General features: G+C 39.8%; 2 protein-coding genes across 3 annotated transcripts in view; both read right to left on the bottom strand.

The window, feature by feature from the left end:
* Positions 1-2,515: 2,515 nt before the first annotated feature.
* On the bottom strand, positions 2,516-8,179 carry e2f6 (E2F transcription factor 6). Its single transcript, XM_031751625.1, has 9 exons — positions 7,898-8,179; positions 7,166-7,471; positions 6,391-6,425; positions 6,179-6,234; positions 5,716-5,902; positions 5,318-5,473; positions 4,497-4,611; positions 4,126-4,276; positions 2,516-3,072 (listed from the first exon to the last, which is right to left on the bottom strand). Exons 1-9 carry the CDS (start codon positions 8,012-8,014, stop codon positions 3,014-3,016), a joined length of 1,182 nt encoding a protein of 393 aa, XP_031607485.1. The 5' UTR covers positions 8,015-8,179; the 3' UTR covers positions 2,516-3,013.
* Positions 8,180-12,278: 4,099 nt separating this feature from the next.
* myt1la (myelin transcription factor 1-like, a) overlaps positions 12,279-21,523 on the bottom strand; it is an 88,425-nt gene continuing 79,180 nt past the window's right edge. The window contains exons 19-24 of one of the 2 annotated variants that reach the window (XM_039599391.1): positions 21,098-21,319; positions 20,753-20,844; positions 20,478-20,581; positions 19,386-19,529; positions 17,774-17,836; positions 12,279-15,950 (exon numbers count right to left, since the gene is read on the bottom strand). In XM_039599391.1, the coding sequence (XP_039455325.1) occupies positions 15,810-15,950; positions 17,774-17,836; positions 19,386-19,529; positions 20,478-20,581; positions 20,753-20,844; positions 21,098-21,319 (766 nt within the window). In that variant the 3' untranslated portion in view covers positions 12,279-15,809. The remainder of the gene's footprint in view (positions 15,951-17,773; positions 17,837-19,385; positions 19,530-20,477; positions 20,582-20,752; positions 20,845-21,097; positions 21,320-21,523) is intronic. The other variant, XM_039599392.1, reaches the window with a different exon arrangement.

Raw genomic sequence — 21,523 nt, forward strand, 5'->3', positions numbered from 1 at the left:
CTTATGGCCTCTGACAGTGGACTCATCTCTGTGCTTGTCCTCAGTGCAGCGTCGAAACTGTTGACCATAATATTCTATTAGTATCAGTATCATCCTGAGTGGCCGCTGGCACAAAAAGCTGTACATCTTTCCTCTAGGTGAGAAACTCATCTTTCTCTCAACCTCACTGAATCCAGCTCAATGAAAAGAAAACAGTATAGCAGGTAGAGAGAGGTACACTGTACAAAGACAATTCGACTGACTGAACAAAGTCAATCAAATTGGCACCAAAATGATCTGTGTATTTTTTGTACCATTGCTGAGAAAATATTCCTTGGTGGTTAACATGACATTCTCAACACATTCCTCTCCTGTAACACCCACACAATATCTGTGCCAAGTTTCATTTTGAATCACTGCAGGATTACTGTGTAAATAACAAACACTTGTGCTTAAATCCATTTAATGTAACATGGAAAGATCATATCAAGAGCTCATTAAAAAAACTTTAATAACTGACATGAAATTCTCAACAGATTCCTCCTCTCCTCTGAGTTGTCTACTATACATGTGTTTCATTTCAAACCACTATAATGTGAAACTATAGGACAATTATGTTGAAATTCAACAAGCTCTAAGGAATATGCTCACATTTTATCAAAAATTTATTAAAAATCATCTTTGATATTTTATAGGAAATCCTCATCCTCCTCTGGCTCATCTACTCAACATCTGTGCAGAGCTTCATTTCAAACTGTTTCAAGACTCCAGAGAAGTTAAAGAACAACTCGGTTCAAATTCAACACGGTCAACGGAATATGATGACATCATATCAGAAAATAATCAAAAAGCTACTTTTTGCTTTCTTATGTTGAGTACATTGCAGAGTCTGTACCTTTTCACTTTTACTTGAGTAAAAAAGTTGAATCAATGCTTCAACTTTCTTAGTTTTTACCAGCGTTTACCAGGAATGACAACTCAGCCATAGGGTCTCCAGCTGTCCGTGTTCATGTCTGCACCAGAGTATATTGTGTGCTGTGCTACATGTTTGCATCAAAGTAAGCTTCTGTGGTTGTCCCAAAAGGTTGATTCTGTTCATCTGGATGTAACGTTTTCAGTGGGAGAAACATTTTTTCACTCATTCAAGTGACTTCTTCAGTCTCAGCTGAAACCAGCCCACTGAATGAACAATGGTCTGTGTAGTCAGTTCCTTGGTCATTAATATGCAAATTGTCATGACCATTGATCAAAGACCATTGATCATTGATCAGTGACCACTGTTCAGTGGACATGAGTCCCACTCACAGACAGTTAGGGAATGGCTGCAATCACAGCATTGTAAGATGGTGAAAGATCTACCCCTAGGCCCCCTCCTCCTCCATTCAGAGACGCTCTTTCCCTTTTCACGTAAATGGCCTCCTTGACTCCTCACTCAAACCAGCATTTCTCCCTGTCCAGGATGTGTACATCCTCATCATTGAAAGAGTGTCCACTGGCCTGTAGGTGTAAATAGACTGCGGAATGCTAACTTGGCACAAGCAGAGCTGTCTCAAGCTATCAACGAGCTCCAGACTGCACACCCGGAAGGTTTTTTTGTTGTAGCTGGCGACTTCAGCCACGCAAATCTCAAGTCAGTTTTCTTCAAATTCCATCAACACGTGAACTTTCCAACCAGAGGGGAATACTGCCTGGATAAAGTTTACACCAATGTGCGCGGGGCCTACCATGCAACGGTGCATCGGCACATCAGCTCATCCGACCATGCTACTGTGATGCTGCTGCCCACGTACACATCCCTGCTGAAACGCACAAGACCTGCCAGAAAAACCATCAGAGTCTGGCCATGATTTAGAACTATGAATTATAGTTATATGAAAAAGTCATTTGAGCAGACTGTAGTTGGAAAAACAAGCTGCACAGTAAGATGAGAAACAGTTACCATGAACAGAGTGTGGATCAGCCTGAATAGTTAACCAACGATTGCGTCACCTACTTTGACTACAGTTCAGAAATAATATATGTATAATGTGGCAACACCTCTACTGACCTGTGAAGTGATGAGGGCTCACCTGACTGTAGTATTTTACAGCAGAAAGTCCGATTTGATGGATGCACAAGCTTAGACACTCAAAAAGGCAATTCGTTTATTTAAAAGATGTCGTTTTCAGAAAGTTGTTTTTCATTTATTTTTGTCTCATGAATCACCTGAGCAGGTGCTAAAAGGAACTGCTAATTCATGTCTGCAATTCATTCATTTTACTTCATCAAATCTACAAAAACTTCTCCACTTTTCACACGGAAACAGGCATTTTCATTCAAAAGTTATTTTGGAGTTCTTTATGAATCTTTTTAAATACATTGATCAGCAGATTTCGATTGAATAAACACGAGAATTAACCATAAGGCCTTTGGTTACACTTACTCATTTCTCTTTTCTGACACACCTCATCAGAGAGAAGAAAAGGTCAGAGGTCACAAAATTCACATATTTAAATCGTTTCAGCTGCTGGTGAAAGAAATGAGCCATCTCCTCATCTTTATACAAGTTCATTTTTATTCATTACAGCATCTTGGAGGTGCGTTTCTAAATGAAAGTTCAAACCAAGATGAAAATACTCAAATATCAGGACATAAACACTGATACAAACACAAAATACAAAGAAGTAAAATATTTTACAGCAAATGTTCGTCAGTAAATAACTGTTATGTGTATTACAAGGCCTCCAGAATCTCTGCACTCATCTGCAGAACGGAGGCTCAGCAGCTCAATTCCCCCCAAAGTCTTTCATACAAAAATGAATCTCCAAACATCCGGGTTAAACTGTCCTCATCCACATCAGTTACGTGAAAAGTGGTGCCAAATGATCCATAAATAAAGTCCCCATCATGCCAGGACTCAGCTGATGACGTTCAGCTGACAGTTCATTTCTGGATCTTTCCAGTCAAAACCGTTTTCAGAAATGTTTTGCAGTTTCTGTTAATGCTTTCAAATTCTTTGTGCTGAACCCTGAAATCAGACGATATCTTCTGGAGATCAGCTGGTAGCTACGTGCTCTGTGTGGGACTCTGTGGGACTCTGTGGAATCGAGGTCTCTGCAACAGCAACAACAGCAACAACAGCACCACAACCATGAATTCAGACTACAAACATCAGCTGAGTTACGTTTAGTGTTTATGCTCACCCATAAAAGAAACTGCAGAACCCAAGTGCAAAAATATGCTCGAGGTCATTTAGAGACAGTTTTTTACATAATCAAGCTTTCTGAGCGCACTGAGATCTGATCATGTTTATTGTTCCTGGCCCACTGCTTTCACTGAAATGTTATTCAATCTAGTGCAGAGGCTCATGAGGAGGAAGGGGCCTGATGCATCCTCCATCAGAGGGGTATACTACGAAGCAAGTTTAACATATCCAAGCTTTGTTTATGTTAGCTGCTTTGACAAAACCTAAAATCTCAGTCAAATATTTCATGCATCACAACGGTGGTTATCGACATTCTGGTGACTCAGGCTTTCTGCTTTAGGACAACTTTGATGCATCACTTCATTCTTAAGAGGAAAATGGATCAACTGAGAGCCGCCTGCTTCTGTCAGACACATTTGTGATGTCCGAATTGAATATATTTATTACTGAGTGCTCCCATTTATTGTTGTAACAGATCAGCTGCACATTGGAGCTCTGAAACTTTAATGATGGACAGAAAGGCTCAACTTTAGTAATGCCAGTAAAGTACGGCTCAATAGGCTGCATGTCTAAATGGCACTTAAGGCATACTGAAAGTAAAAGAGGCGTGACTGGCTGACTTTAAATGGAAACGGAACATAACTTGATCCAGAAAGGTTTATGTAATCGGCATAAGTTACCATGGTGATCTAGCTAGTAAAAGAGCCAATAATGTGACCCTAAAAGCTATGACTTTAGGCTCAACATGCCTCACTAACCCACTGATCCCTCTTTAAAGTACACTCCACAGTTAAATATGTAGGTATAAAAACTAGTGACATAATAAACCCACTGGCAATGATAAATACAGGTCCTGATGGTCATCTGCACTGAGCTCATTTATACACGGTGTGTAGCTCAACACTAAACAGTCTAAATATCAACACAGTATCACCCTGTGTTACTCTGTTTTTTTCTGTTACCTCTGTGCAGTGTGGTCGTCTTTATCCGGCTTTCCTCCAGTGTCACAAAGCAGCCACTCATCTCTTCTGTCACAGCTTCACCTGTCCCGATATCGCAAGTCATCATCCTGATGGGACCTCTCCCCCCCTTCAAGTGGACCTGGATGCTGTCCTGCACCAACACACATGCATGAATGTAACCTGAGTTTCAGCGCATGTTTAGAAAAATTTATCATCAGGTTTTGAAAAACAACAAAAACAATGATTATTTTACACACTATTTTAATCATGCTACATTTATTGGAGTTGAACTCAGATAAAAGAGACCAGATCATCCTGGAAATGAACTTTATCCTAGTCTGTGATATTTTAGTATTTTTATGTTGTTTTACCTCTGTCGGTGCAGGAACCTCCAGTTTGGTTTCCTCTGGAGCTTTGACGACGATCACCGTCTGCTCCTGGAAAGCTTCGAGCCGGCTGATGTCCTCATGGGTCACGTAGGCCAATGTGCAGGAGGACAGTTAAAGAAAACTATCTTCTATTTACTTAACAGTTATTAAAGGGTGGTTTTAGACCTCACGGTTTCTTTTCATGCCAATGCCAAAAGTGACATTTTAATCTTTATAGAGTGTAAGGAGTGATGCTCTCAGATGTGCAGCTAGAGTAAATCATTGATAGATTTTCTGTTCTCTCATTTAACCTGCAGTAACTAATGTAATGGCCACAAGGGGGCAGTGGAAGCACAAATATGGAATTATAATAAGAATACAATTATAATTGTATTCTTATAATCTTGAAGGCAAACTCTGCAAACCAGGGGCTGTTTCTGTATCAGCAGGTGTGACACCAAGTGGCATTTAATTAAACTGCAGGTTTTTTCATGCATGAAGAGAAGAAGTTTTGGTGCTCAGAAGTTTTATACAAAGCCAGAGGAGTCTCAGCTCTCTTGGAGTTTTGTTTACTCAAGCATAACATTTTTTTTTTTTTTTTTTTAAACATAGAACATTTACATTAATTTCCATTCAAATTGGCAAAAAAACTTTTTACATTTACTATAAATGGCCCAGTCATGCAAACTGACTTGCTTTTAGGCTCATTTTGAGAAAGAAAAAACTTTGACGTGGTTAAATCATGGCTTACATTCAGGAGAGCATTGTTTTCATTACTTCTGTTCAAACTGTCCTGAGTCCCTGATAGAAATGCAGAAGGATATAGAGCGTTCTGGCACTCGTCAGTCATGTCAAACAGCTGCTGGGCGCAGCTTTTGATGAGGCTGTCAAGTGTGTCCTCCACCAGCTTCAGGTTCTCCAGCTCTCTCTGGAACTTCTGCCTGCTCTTTGGCAGAAAGCTGGAGATTGGACAGCTTCCTCTGGATAGACGACAAGTTTACTGTTACAATGTGTTACACAGACAGCACACAGGACCTTAAGTTGAATTTTTTTTCAAAAAACATCTTTAAGCAACCTCTTTCTACTGATAGAAACCCAAGAGATGTTCATGAAGACCCACAAAGAGACCTACTGTCAAAAAATGTATTTTGTTAGCGTTTAACATTAAAACACACAAAGTATTCAAAACTCAACAGTAAGAAATGAACTTTTGCTCACTCACATCCACTTAACCTTATTGGCTGTCTGCTTCTCAATGAAGTTGAAGCCCTCCAGGACGTTGGTGATGTCATAAACTCGCCGCCTGCGGGTTTGCAGTGTTTTCGTCACCTCCCGGAGGTCGATCGAGCCATCGGGCGACATCAGCAGAAGCTCCAGGAAACGGACTGTCAAAACTCCCAGAGACACATCTGAAACCAACATGACACTCAGATAAAGGTGGAGCAAGGGGATAAAAACATCTTAAATCTACATCTTTCTATGTTATCCACTAAAAGATGTTGCAAACACAGCACAGGTTAGGACTACACTCCACGTGGCTGTTAAAGTCCCAAGCCGTGAGTCTCCAGTTGGCTGGCTGAACATTTACTCGATCTTGTCCGCTACTTCTCCGTATTTCAAATCTACCCTAACCTAACCCTAATAAATAAATCTGAATAAATAGTAAATATAAAAGAAGGATGCACCTTGCCGGGTGGATATCCTGGTCTGTATCATCTCTTTCAAATGACTGAGGATTTCCCTGGAAAGAAAGATTGAAGAAGAAAAAAAAAAAAACTAAATTCATTTGTCATTTATTGTTAAGTTGTCTGCCATTTGTAAAATGTAGTAAGAAAGCAAAAAAAAAAAAAAAAAAAAAAAAAAAAAAAGCATTTTGGGTTTGTTTTTTGTTTTTTACCTTCTTGTTCCTAAATCCGTCTTGGCATCTGGTTCCTCGAGTTCAAAAAGTGAAAACAAAGCAGATCAAAGTCAGGATGGTTTCATGTCCACCAAAAAGTGTTAAAAAGCCAACTTATTCACACCAAAAAGTAAGGATTAGGATTAACACAAAAAAAAAACAAACAATCAATTACAAGTTGATTTTTTAAATACATGTTTTCAAACACTGTGGTTAATAAATTAAACAATATTGTAACTGCTTATACACTCAGTTATGTCTTCAATGTAAAAAAAATATATATATTATAAATATATATATATATATTCAGTAAGTCACTAGTTTGGAACTGAGAAGTAGAAGAAAATCAAAACAAAAAAAAGTTTTTAACTTAAAAAAAATGCATCAACGTGACATCCCTTTATCCCCCCACTCAACTAAGGGCATAATTTGGTCAAAAATTACTCCAAAGTTCTTCACAGTGGTACTGGAGGCCAAATACATTCCAGTATTCTCACTCCCAAATCACAGGTCGAGGCCTTTATGTATTTAACATGTGTTTACTGATTTGTGTAATTTGGTTAGTGATTCCACATTAGTGCAGACAATGTGCTGGAGGGCTTTCAAACCAGCAACCATGAAAAGAAAAAAAAAAAAAAAAAACCCCAAACAAAACTGGCAAAAATGGCACTTACAGACAGACCCTGTATGACTCTATACAGGGAACAGCAACCAGCTGTGAACTGGACCTTACTTTACATCACACAAAGAAATGTAGAGATAGCCATTTTCTTACCTGCTTATGTGGAGTAGGTCTTTGTGCAAAAGGTATAACAGGAACATTAACTTCCTCCTCCTCCTCTTCCTCCTCCTCACCACCACCTCCTCCTCCAGCAGCCCACTGATCCTCCTCCTCGGACGACTCGGCCCCCCATTGACTAAGCAGACCCAGGGCTCCGTCAAGGCAGGGGGGCATTATGGGAATGGCGTCACTGCTTACGCCTTCATCTGAGATGTCCTCTGGTAGGAAGTGGTCTTCACAGATTAGATGCTGCTCTGCAGAGTCCTGCTTCTCCGTCTCCCTCAGCGCTGCAAGCCACACCTGAACACAGTTACACAGTTAGTCTTTATTGATCTCTAGTTTGACTGGCTGGGTTTTCACTACATCACAGATATTGTGATACAGGACCAAAGTATTTTTGAACTGGTAGTTATTTATGATTAAAACTGCATTTAACTGGTAGAAATAAAAAGAAAAAAGTATTAACTCGTCTATTGGCCAAACTAGTTTTAAATATCGTAAACAGCACAGCTGATTCCATGTTTTGGAAATGGCTTCCTATTTACTCCAGCTGTGTAGTAAATGAGCTAACACATGTCATCAGGGTTATTTAAACAGCAGCTGTTTAAATGGCATCATTTTAGCGTCATGTTAGCCGATAGAATCATATATAAGCGATGCTAACGGTCGTTATTCACACATGTAGCTTGTAAATATGTTGTAACTCGCAAAGTCTTTTGACCCTACCTGGACACGCGCAGGGTCCTGGGGGAAGTTGAAGAACCTCTTCTTGGGTCTGTTGAAGAGCCCCCGGCTAACATTTACCATGCAGTTCGGACACCCAGAGACGACACACTTCACCATGGTAATCGTCTCTTCACCGCCCAGCCTCAACACACCGACCGGGCAAAGCGCACATCCGCAGCCCGTTTGTAACCGTTAGCACACGGGGAATAAAAACCCGCCACAGCACGACTGGTTTGTTTGTGTCGTCTTCCACGCCGGAAATACACGTTTTCACCCGGAAGTACAACAACGCAGGCCAACGATTGCGATAATGCATGTTGGCGCCAAATATGCGCCCTCTACCGGACAATTGGTCGTGCTCCCCGGACTGGCGGTTTTAGATGTGTTTATGGATTTAATTTCTTTTTAAAGGTTTATTCACATATCACAGTTTGTTTGTTTAGACATGTAGACATTCAAACCAGCCTGCTGAAGTTCAAACTTCATAAAAAAGTGACATATGTGACTTTGAAAGTAGCATTGTTGTTGGTGCTAGACAGGCAATATGCAGATTTGAGATGAGATGAGATGAGATAGCCTTTATTTGTCAGTTGCAGTTGCCCACAACCTTGACGACCGTACATACAATACACAAACATCACATTGGGGAGACAGGTCAGGCTAGGTAGCAAGGGAAAAAAACACATCGAAATGTGTAACACAAAAGGATAATCCAGGAATGCACAGATATCAATACACTATAACACAATAAAACACAGACAAGCAACATGGGAGAATATTCCAGTGTGTACAGCTGGATCTGGGACCGCTGCAATCTTCGATCGTGCCTCCAGCTGATCCGCTGTCCACATCGGATGGGAGGCAAGCATGGGAGGAGGCGTTGGATTCGGGGGAGGGAGGGTGATAGTATCAGTGTACTTGTTTCGTGCGTGTGTGTGTGTGTATATTCCGTGTTCTGCTGAGAGAAAGTGACACCACGCCCGGTTAAGCCAAGGTCAACAGTCTCCAGTGGACCCAGATGGCCTTGAAGGAGGGACAAAGAGTTCTGACAACAATCCTGTTATCATGGAGAATTTTTGTTGTTCCAGTCAGCTTCGACCTTTGCAGGCCTTCAGCTGGTGCCAGTGGGATAGCCGTATGAGTGAAGATGTTTGTTGTGTGCCCACCTTATTACTGAATTAGGCAGAGCACTCTGAATTAAATCAGGACATAAAGCACGGTCTTTCTCTTGCTTTATTGAATACTGTCGATCTGACAACTAGCCACTTAACGGGGCCTCCTTCCGGACAACAACATCCGGTTCAAAAGTCATCACATTAAGACATAGCCATATATCAGTACATGACAATGTTGAATGTTTGGGTTTAGTGCGAACAACTGCATCCAATTTTTACAGTTGGTCTAATGTCCGTCACTGGTCACCAATTCTCTCAATTCCCGTTCTTCTTCTCCAAGATGTTATCCATATTGCGTTCAAAACACAATCTGAGTGCTCACAGCCCTGCCTATCGTCTATCATGTCGGCCAGTCTTATGGGATTTTGAACAGCTGTAGCCGCTTCTTGTTCTTTGATAAGCCAGGTCCGAGCCATCTCCAATCAGCCAGAACTCTGTTATCGTGGTTCCGAATTGGTAGATGTCGTTCAGTGTCCTCCATCGAGAGTGTTGCCAGACACACAACGCAACCGACCATCGAGTATCCGGCAGCAAACGTCTCCGCAGGACAATCGGGCTCTCCCCAGCCCAGGAAGGTGTCAATTTCGTTATGGGACCAGTTTATCAAATCCATAATTCTTTAGGTTCTAGAGAACAAGACTGAGAAACTCTTTGAGGGTTAGAGTTAGACAAGACTAGACAAAGACATAGAAGCAGCAGCAGGGAAGATAAGGGAGGGAGAGGGTGAAAGATGAGTCCGCCTCCTCCGAGAGCCTTATTAATCTGAGCAGATTTCACAAACTGCTCAGATTTCCCCACACAACCATCTCTAGGGTTAATGGAGAGTGGCCAAAAAAGTAGAACATATCCAGAGCCCTCTCATCTATACCAACGGCTGCAATTTGACCCACAACAACAACCTCATCATCATCAAGTTTGCTGACAGTAGTCGGACTCATCTCAAAGGGAGACAAGGCAGCCTACAGAGAGGAAGTCCTGAAGTTGGCAGCATGGTGTTCAGAGAACAACCTGGCACTGAACATCAAGAAAACCAAAGAGGTCACTGTTGACTTCAGGAGGCACAGCATTGACTTAGCCCCCTTGTACATCAACGGGGAGTGTGTGTTCATATGTATATAGTGCTGCAGAAACTGTGCATCTCACCCTCCTTTCTTCTCCCACATGTTTGCACTGAGTAGGAGATGCTCTGTATCTCATTGTACATCTGTATAGTGACAATAAAGGCATTCTATTCTATTTTATACTAAACAGCAATTCTGCCTTGTTGCTGGGGCAGCACCATCTCTGCTGGGGACAGAAAGAGACTGAACAGGCAAATCCATGGGGCAGGCTCTGTTCTAGGATTCCCCCTGGACCCAGTGGACGTCGTGAGTGACCGGAGAATGGAGGCTAAGCTGTCATCCCTGTTGGACAACATCTCCCACCCCATGCAGGAGACTCTGATGGCACTGAGCAGCTCCTTCAGTGGCAGGCTACAGCACCAACAATGTGGGACGGAGAGATTCCACAGGTCTTTCCTTCCAACTGCTGTCAGACTCTACAACAAAGACTTTGCAGATGACCATACACGCGCAGACAGATGCACACACACACACATTCAATACACTACAATAGCCTTTGCCTAGTCTCCCTTATGTGTGATACTGCTAAGTATAATTTTCCAGTGCAACATAGTATTTTATTCAATTTATATAGTATTTTATTCTATTGTATACAGCATCTTGTTCTGTTTTATATAGTATGTTATTCTATTTTATCTTATTCTGTTCCTTTTTTTCTTAATTTTTGCTGCTTGTAGCTTTGTACTGTCCACTTTCTGCCATAACCTAACAAATTTCCTAATAAAGGTTTATCTTATCTTATCTTATCTTATCTTATCTTATCTTATCTTATCTTGATGCCAGAGGAGAACAGCCAGACTGCTTTGAGCTTATAGGAAAGCATCAGAAACTCAAATAATAAGTACTTACAACCAAGGTATGCAGAAGACCATGTTCAACCTTGAAGTAGATGGACTACAGCAGGAGAAGACCGCACCAAGTACCACTCCTTTCAGTTAAGAACAAAAAACTGAGGCTAGAATTCGCCCAGGCTCACCAAACTGGAGAATCAGAAGACTGGAAGAACATTACCAGGTCTGATGAGAGTCAATTTCTGCTGACATTCAGAAGGTAGGGTCAACAACATGAAAGCTTGGCTCTATCCTGCTCTCTATCAGTGTTTCAGGATAGTGTTATTGGTGTGATGGCATGGGGGATATTTTCTTCCAAACTTTGGGTATCCTTTAAATGTTACAGCTTACCCGAGTATCTTTGCTGACCATATTAATTCCTGTATGAACAGTATACCCATCTCGGATGGCAACTTCCAGCAGGATAATGCACCATGTCAGAAAGCTGGTTTCAAACTGGTTAATTGATCATGGTAATGACTTTGCTGCAAAAAGTGTGTGATGCTATCACATCAATATGGACATAAATCACAGAGGATTGTTTTCAGCACCCTGTTGAAACTGTGCCATGAAGAACTAAGGCAGCTCTCAAGACAAAAGGGATCCAATCTGGTACTAGTAAGGTATTGGTAACCTGTAGAAAATCACTGGTTCAGATCAAACACTAACGTGCTTGTAGGTGCCACCAGTAGTAGATAGCTCAGTGTAAGATCCTGACCAGCTGCAGAAGCTGTGTATGCTATCCCATTTCTGTTAAGTCCATCAATAAACTACCTAGGACTTACAGTAGAGTTAGGGATTGGGTCGATTTAATGTGCACCCCACTTTATAGAATTTTTGCCCACCTAAACCAAATAAAAATTTTAAATATGCTTGTCTAGGATGTGGCTAACACAAAAACCCAGCCTTAACTCTAATGAGTTCACCAGTACCCAGGTAGATATCCCTGAACTACTTTTGGTACTGAAACTAGTACTAGCCAGTGCATCCTGGGAAGGCTTGCTTTATTGGAGATGGTCTCAGACTCAAACTACCATTTGTCAAGGTCACACAGATCCTTGCATTTTCCTTTTTCCTACATCATAGTGGTTTTAATGTTTTGGCAAATTGGTGTATATTCTATTTTTCAGTTACAAAGATAACTGGGCAACTGGATCTCTTTTCATTGGTGTATAAATAATAAAAATCACTAAATGTCTGCCGACTGCACACTATTAACATAACTAACTGTCAGCTTTATAAATGACAAACAAAGTGAAGGTTATAATCAGTGTTGCAACACAAGATTTATTCAGAGCAAGAGATGCCAACACCAGCATGATAAAAATTGTACAAACTTCACAAGTCAAATTAAAATATCACATAGCAACTCATGACCTTAAACATACAGCAAAAATATCAACAGAAACCCATGCCATGTGGTAAGAAAACTGCTGTCGAAAGTTTTGCAAGTAACAGAGAAAAAGGGGTAAAAGGAGAGAAAATGAATGTTGTATAAAAACCCCTTATCTGTGCACTGCTGAAAAGAAACGATCATCTTCATAAATTGATGATTTCACAAATATTCATATGGATTTTCTTTTGCATTCTAGCGTGTCACATGTTAGTGTTGAGATTCTCTATGTAAATAGTTACAGTTTAGCTTTTACATCTGTTATTACAATATCTAGTCTATCGACTGTCTTTAAATGGCAGAATTGTGCTTTTACTCCCATTTCCTTTGTTATCAGTAAGAATAACTGACTAAATAAAAAATACAAGCTGTCAGTCTATCTAACGCAGAAGTTTACTGGCAGGAAGCTGCAGACGCCAAGTTCTGGACGAAGATGTAAAAGTCAGGGAATGAGACTTTGCAGTAAATGTCCAAAGAAGTCTTAAAAGAAAACTCCCCCCTTTGCAGTTTGTTTCTCCCTTGTGTGGAAAAATTAAGAAAAAAATACATTAAAAAATGTATTTTTGTATGATGAGACAATTTGTAGTTTTTTACACAAGTAAATCTTTTCCCCTCATTTATATTCATACCTAGACAAGCTGGTTTAAATATATCAGCTGCACCTGATTACACAGAAATGCAGTTTAGTTTCCATAAAAGATTTATCAACATTTCTGTACTTTGAAGTATCAGTTTTCATTAGTACCCCTTGTCTAAAAACGTTCATATGGCTACCAGCTGTATCAAGTGTTTCTGCTGGTAATTATGGTGGTGTAATTATGTATCATTTAGAAACAATCCAATAAATTGCTTTCCTTTAAAACATTAAATTGAACTTTTATGCTTGTATAAGTGAGGAAAATTTCACCCTTTCATCACTTTAACTGTATAACTGCTATTACTAAGCTGTATAGTGCAAGTTCCAAAATTTGTCTCTATCCATGTATTACAATTTCAAACAAATATATTTTAAAAATATACTCAAACGTTTCCACCTTAGATTCTCACGAGGCTGCTGGATCATATACAGTGATACTATTCGTGTCTTAATTTGGTCCAGAGTGGCTTTACAGTAATATATCAGTCAGTGTATGCAGAGAAGCCCATCAGATGTGCAAATGTTTAAATATTTTGCATTGCCTACACAGTTTCCCATCATATTAACTGGTTCTAAAAAGAATTAGGTTTGATTTATGCTTGTTTTAGCGTTGTTAGTGGGTAACCTAAAGTTACACTCGGTTGAATTAATCTTCTGCAAACATTGGGGGTTGTAATCGGCTTACAACATACAATCATGTTTTTATGTACACACAGAAAACATATGTGAATTTTTCCTTTAAAAGATCCAAATATTTTGGAACTCATTTTGGAACCGCACACCATTCTGCCCAACACAGGCCTGTTACATCCCAAGCAACCCACACATGAGCCCAAGTCTCAGGAGGTTAAGTGCTCCAGGAGTCATCTTACAATGTCTATGCAGAAAATAAAAGGGCACTACAGTTTTCCACTCTGTTGACACCATATTTTGGAAAAGATGGCAGACATATTAAAAAATTATTATTGTCTTATTATCCAATGCAAACAGGTTTTAGAATGTGTCTGCATACCAAAGAAGAGATCCTGAACTGTGATGTTTCAGACAAAAGTTTGACTGTGAAGACGTTTTCTTCTGCTAAATCTTGGACTGTGAAATGAAGGAGACTGGGGAGAGACCACAGGGGGAGTTTTCCCTTAATTAAATCAACTCAGTGAAATTTGCTTCAAGTTGCTTTCCAACAGGCATCTCCAGCACAAAGTCTTATCAAAGTCAGTTTCCACAAACTCGCTGTACAGTTTTTGCTTCATTTACCACGTGATAATACTTTAACATACTCCAATAAAGTGCATGCATGATCGACGGTGTTGAGAAAACATGTTCCATCAGTACTGTGATTTCAGACCGAATGTCATCAGTAAGGCCGATTCAGATCAAATACTCAGTCGGTAAATTCAGTGCACAGACGTCACGACTGCTGGCTCTAGTTTTCATTCATCTTTTTCAATTACAAAGACTTAAAAAAGAAAAAAAGGAAAGCGGTGCTTGGTCATCACGTCGTCTGGCATCATGTCCCATTGTGGCTCAGACAACAAGATGCATGACTGGAAAGACGTTTTCTACAGAACGAGTGCAATATACAATGAAGGATGGGAACTTTGACCCTGTTAGTCCAGCGGAGCCGTCAGCCTCGAGAAAGAAAAGTCATATCTACAGATCCGTTTGCCTGCTAAGTGCCTCTTAACGGGCAATAAAAACATCAAAACATGGAAACAAAGGTGTCCCTGTGCAAAGTCGAACATGACAGAACCAAAGTCCTCTCACCCGTGTCAGATTCCTAAAACATGATTGTAGTAAAAGGTTTATACAAAACGCAATACATTTATAGTTAGTAAAAAGATCTATCAGCTCTTTGCTAGTTTTATTCATAAGAAATTGCATATACCCAAACAACTTTTTTTTCATATAGATTGCATCCCATATCTAAACAAACGCTTTAATATTATCATACCAATATTGCTGACACGTTGTCCTATTAGCTAGTCGAGGTTGATGATTTCAAATAAATTCACAATGGCAGATTGTCTCCTATATTTTCTGCAGCCATTGGTCTTTCCACTCGCACTCCCTCCCACGAACAAAGAAAAAGCGGGCCGCGGAACAGGACAGCTTTGAAACAGAACAACTCCGAAGGGGATGATGGGATTTTGCACCAGAAAGTTTCCGTGTCGTGATGTTTGAAATCTTCTTGCTCATAGCATTGCTTCTTCTCATAATTGCTAAAGATTTACATTAGTGTCTGCTTCCAGACATTAAGAGGAAAAAAAAAAAGAATTAATGAGCAACTTCCAAGCTCGTGAGAAGCTTTTCAGAAGTGGTTGCTCTTCTTGTTCCAGTCGCCGCTCTGCTCCCTGTTAAACCCGTGACGCCCAGTTTGTATTTTTTTTTCTGATGTATGAAAAAAAATCGCATTAAAATAAAAAATGATTCAAGCTTACAATAAATAAATACATACATATACACTAGAATGTGCATACATTAGCAGCTATAAACAGTACATCACATTATATTAGGTCATATGAAAATGTACAAAACGTGAATGTTCATTTAAAACCTTTTTTTTTCAAAGCAAGGCAACAACAATCAACATAATAAAAAAAGAGATACCCATGGAGTTGAGAGCATTACCGCAGAAGAAATTAAAGAACTAATGATAGATTACAGCAGCAAAAAACAACCCACTCCCTTCTATTTCCACTTTTTTCCCCCCGTTTGTTGCTTTTGCTTTGCATTTGTTGTTCCGGCCTCAGTCAGAGTTAAACCTGGATGCCCTGCACGGCCTGTTTGATGTTCTCCAGCAGCGCCTTGTTCTCCGGGCTCTGGTATTGGTCCTGGTGGGTGTACATGTCTGTCAGTGTACTCACATAAGTGTCAAAGTTCTGTTCATTCATTGGTTCCTGTGAGGGGAAAGAAACCCATGTAGACACAATCAGGTGGGATAAAGGTGGCGGTTTATTTTCACTCAGACACTGGGGGGGGGGGGGATTTGGAAGACAGGCAGGCGGAAGGGGGAGGAAGGGACACCATCGGGAAAGCATGGCTTCACTAAAATACTCCCTTTCTAAAAAGTAAATGTACGATATTTGATGTAATATCTGTATAAACCATGCAAAAACCAGGTGAGAGATGGTTAGCTGGTGGGTATATGAAAGGTTAATGTTTAGCACATGGAGACAAAATTGTGATGATAAAAACTAATGGGATGCTAATGAGCAGATGGGAAAGACATAACTGGAAAGTCATGTTTGCCAACTGGGAGTTTTGGTGGTTCAAGTACTTCTCCGAGTGAGTGCAGCTTTGGCTTCAGGAATTTTGGTGGGTTATTTGATGATTGCGCACCCCAAATGTCACATTATGTTATAGTGTCACTATAGCCTTTGAGGTCTTCACTGACCTCATTTTAATACTTGCCATTTATAAGTTTTAAGGAACAGTAATACAAATGACTATGTTGCCAGTTGCCCTGCACTTAACTGCACTGCTGTCATTGCATTCTGCTAACTTCACACTGACTCAGCCAATCAAAGAATTTGAGTCCAGAGCCTCAAAAAGCCAATGATCCGTCTTTAATTGGCACATAAAAGTCAAATATCCACGTCTCAAGTTAAATGATTCACACACTTTCATTGTTATTGGCCTCTTTAATGGTCATGACTGGTCATAATACCCCCATTAGATGCCCTCCTGTACTAAGAGGAGCCAGGAAGGTTGTTATCATCCATTCTAATCACTGATCATTGTAATCCTTAAATGAAGCGATCAACTGAGCCCACTAAGAGGTCTCCAACCGGTGATTTCTATTGTCCATTTAATGGGCTGAGAAAGATTTCAGTTATGTGTGCTCTTCAATTAATAAGTCAATTTAGATCTTAGGCAACCTACCTTTAATACTAGTATGCCAGAAGACTGTTATCATCCACTGTAATCACTAGGATAAAAAAAATAACCCAGTGACATGACCACCAATAAATGAGGTGATAATAGACTACTGAGCTTACTAGTTGATGGAAGAGGCTGCCTGCGGGCAAATCTATGGGACTGACAGGAGTCGTTTAATGGACTGAAAACAGTTAAAAGATGTGTGTGAATCTGGTTTCAGTGTATGTGCCCACCAAATAATACTCATACCTTTCAACTATAGACACCATAAAAAGCAGGACTTGGCTTCTGGGATTGAAAAAAAGAAGCGTAAACCAACTTTCTTTTTACTGGCCACCAGGGGGCGATACCTATGTTTACATATAGACTTCATAAAGTAGTCAAGGGGATTTTACCTTTATAAGTACTTTCCTGATGATTTTATAGGGTCAATTTATAGGTAAGTGAAAAAAATATTAAGTCTATTTTATAAAATTTTTCTCGTTCTCAAGTTGATGAAACTGGAAAAAGGTGCAGGATTGCAGTTAATGTCATGTTATCTAATGATCTATCTATGATTTCAGCATTTCAGTGCAGTCAGAAATAACAAAGCAGGAGAATTTCTCACACTCTCTGCTGAGGCTAAATTTGATTTAAAGATAGATTTAGCTTCTCAATATATTTTTTGTCATAAAGAGGAAAAGCGGTTATCTACAGTTGATGTCACTATCAACAAAAAGCTGCAGGATAAATGGATAGCTAGGATGTGCCTATGCCACAGTGAGCTACAGGAATTATAGGAAGGGGGGATGACAGTGCAGAAGAGAAGGATAATTGGATAAAGGATAAATGGATCTCTTACTCTGGGAGGCATCTGTAAACAGCAGTTATGCTTTACTGGGGCCTCTTTCTGTGGCAGCGGTCTCTACAGGAGAGGGTGTACAGAGAAGTCTATTAGCCCGCTAGACACACAGCGGCGGTCACAAAGCTTCATAAGCTACACCGAGGAGTGAAAAAAACACAATGTCCACCTTAACAAGTCTTTTCGCCCTCCAGCTCTGTTCAGACTGCAGCAAGCTTCCAGTTTCGGAATAATTTTAAAGTCAGAACAAACTGAAAAAGGTATAAAATGCCAACAATAAAGAGACAACTGAGAGAAAAAACTCTTACACTGCGAGCTAAAATAGAATCAAAAATTTTAAGTCCTGCAGTGTGAACAGAACTTTGGATTCAGTTCAGTATTTTTTTGGTAATGAGATCGCATCTTTCTGAGAATTCCTTGTTAAGGTGGATATTTTTCTTACAGTGTGATATGAAGCATTCCCACCCATTAAAGGAAGAAGGAAAGGAAGCAGAGAGTCCAGTTATCAAGCAACTCTGGTTTTTACTGCTTTAAGAGATTATCCAATTAGCCCCAGTCTTCTTCCAACACTGAGACAACATGACGTTAAAACAGCCATGAGCAACTTCACTGAAAGTCATCCAAAAACAAAAAAGCAACAACAAAAGAAAGAAAACAACGGGGCCGTTTCTTTATGTGAAAATCTGTGAGGCGTTTCAAAGCACAGGAGAAGCACAGCATGAACTGCTGGGAGGAAAAAAAAGAAGAAGAAGGTGGAGAACAGAAAGAAGCAGATGAAGAAAAACCTGAGTGTTGCTAAGGGGGGAAGAAGCTGGAGAAGATTTTTTAAAAATCCCTGGGTTGAAATCATGAACAGCTGGCCTCAGATCTACATTTCATTTACAACACGTGAAACAGAAAAGCCTCAAACAAAAACTCAAAACACAATCATAAAATTTTCTAAGTGGCATTACACAAACTGTAACAGATATAACAGGTCATGTCAGACAAAGACCATAGAAAAAATACATAGATTTACATTTCAGTCCATTTGGAAGTTTTTGCTCTTGCATAAATTAAAAAAAAAAACACTCATCTGATAATGCATGCTGGCTTTAGGCTTTACTACACTCTCACTGCTCTAAAAACTCAGTTTCAGACAGTTGTTTTTTCTAGTCTTGGCTCTGCATGATGTCGGATAGTGGAGATACCCAAATATGGTCATCTCATGCACAGAAGCCCCACCCACCTGGTCTTAAAACCTTCTGTTTATTAGGGGAATTTTTTTAACTGTGACACATGCAAAGTAAAGATGCAAAGTCCATGAATAAAAATAAGATCCACTTTAAATTGCTAAAAAACCTAACTCTGCTCTAAAACTGCTGTATATTTGTTCTTAGATGCAATTATTTATATTTGTCTTTGTATTTAAAGCATGTTGTATACTGATGTTAAACATATAAGATTTTCAAACCAGTAAATTCAAAATTTCAAATATTTAATTGACATTTATAAGTCTCTAGATATTTAAATTACACGTTAAGGAAGCTTATGTTTGTGGTAAAAGAATACTTGTCACATTATTAGTCACCCTAGGTTTACTTCTTAATGCCACAGATGATTTTTTTCTTACCATGTGTGGAAGCTGGATGTTAGCTAGGCTGTTGATGAGCGACTGGCTGAGGTTAGCCAGCTCGTGCAGCAGGGAGTCATTCTGCTGCTCGATCACCTTGTTCTCCTCCTCGATGGACTTCAGGTTGGTCTCCATAGTGGTTATCTACCGGATGAGGAAATAAATTAGTAGGAGACCTTTTGTGTTAATAGTGACATTAAAAAATGGCTAGGAAGCGTGCATACAATCAACCAACATTAACTTCGGACAATTTTGGGAGAACTGAGTCAGCATATTGCCCACAGATGTCCTCTCTCCCATGTAGCACACAGCACTACTGGAGCTGGGTTAGGGAGCCTCCTTGAAAACCCACGATGCCCACCTGCTATTGGTAAATGCACTGACTGACCATTAGCTGAAAGATCGCACGGATTGTTGTACTCAAAGGTGGCAGATTAAACCCATTGCATTGGACACATGCACATCTGTCAGGTAAAGAAGGAAAGTCTTGCAGATGAAGGAAGATGCAGATGTTATGTCCGTGCAGGTTCTCAGTCATCCAAGTCACATAACATCTGCATCTTCCTTCATCTTGGGATTTTAAAAAGAAGGCAGCTCTCAGCCAAGAGGCTTCTTCAATTCTAAACATTTTTTAGAACTAACATTGATCTTCAATAAACTTAAAGAAGTTCTCTTCAACCTCCTAAAAAGGTTGAAGAGAACTTAGCACGTGTTACCAAGCATTAGCAAGATGGCTGCTGAGGGCAGGATTTCCTTATGAAAGTATTTTTTATGAATCCCAAAAGTTCCTCTAACCCTTTCAGATTTAAAGTCCGAGTGCAGTTAAGGTGCAAAATTTATTCTATGCAAAAATTATTAGAAGAAAAAGAAAACATTGAAGGTTTTCATGAACTTAAAAAAACAGCATCATCTTCAAATAATCAAATAATTCAAATATTGAGTAGAAATGTTTTTGTCAAATAATGTGACAAAAACATTTCTACTGGATATTTTTATCTCTGTCTATGACAGGACAGTCTAGTTTCTTACCCAACTAGTGTCTTACTTATTTATTTGTATTAATGCTACATTAACAAACAGAGACCATCTTACTTGTGTCCTCAGTTTTATCATGTCTGACTCCACTTGACTGTTGGACTCATTCAGATCTTTGATTTCTTCATCCAGCTGTTTGATTTCTTCATCGTTCTCGATACCTGAAACAAAAAAAACAAAAAAATCCATCTCCCCCGACTTAACGGTCAAAGCAACATCACCGCATTTTATCACATGTAAAATGTCTGATATAAGGAAATTAGTTTTTTTTCACTCTTTCAGATTAAATAATTCACTTAGGTTAAAGCTTCTTCTGTTTCTTGAGCTCTGACCTTTGCTTGCTCTTTGCTTGATTGTCAACATTTCCACGCCACTCATCCTGGCTTTCTTCATGGCTGAGGTGGCGCGGGGACAACCGGAGAGACTGGAAAAAAAAAAAAACATAACACACCAAATGTTTCTCCAAGTTAAAAAATGTATCTATGTTAGCTTATTTTTGTAAAGATAACGTCATACAAATCGCTGCCTTATTTGAAAAATGGTTACCAAAAACCAGCAGCATGTACAGCAGGAGGAGAGGACCTGAATATTGGCCATTATTTAACCCCAAGATTGTATAAACTGAATAAAAAGTTGGAACTGATGACAAACTTTGTTTAAAGTAAGAAAGATCTTACCTCCGGTGAGTCAGGAAGCTCCCGCTGACGTGCCCTGAGCCATCACAGCCTGGGGTCGGGCAGGTCATGCCATCTGTCTTGCCAGATTTCCAGACAAACTGCGAGCCATTGACGTAACTGTCCTTTTGCCTCTTTGCCGCAAGGGGGCAGCCTGATGCACTGCGATGAGAAGCGTACTTCCCCGTCACATGACCCTGACCATCACAACCTGGCACTGGACACCTGAGAAACAAGTATAAAGGCCTCAGTTTGCTTTTAAAAAAAAAAAAAAAAACACTCCACAGTTCTAGCCTGAAGTGAAGTCTTGTCACCTCCAAAGAGCTTTAGTTTAAGAAAAGACTAACGTGGCCATCCATGCTAACCATCATCAGCTCTTTGATCAGCTGGACAGAAACATGAGCACAGAGATGAAAAACAATTGGTACT

Source organism: Oreochromis aureus, linkage group 15, assembly GCF_013358895.1.
Source record: "Oreochromis aureus strain Israel breed Guangdong linkage group 15, ZZ_aureus, whole genome shotgun sequence".
NCBI lineage: Eukaryota > Metazoa > Chordata > Actinopteri > Cichliformes > Cichlidae > Oreochromis > Oreochromis aureus.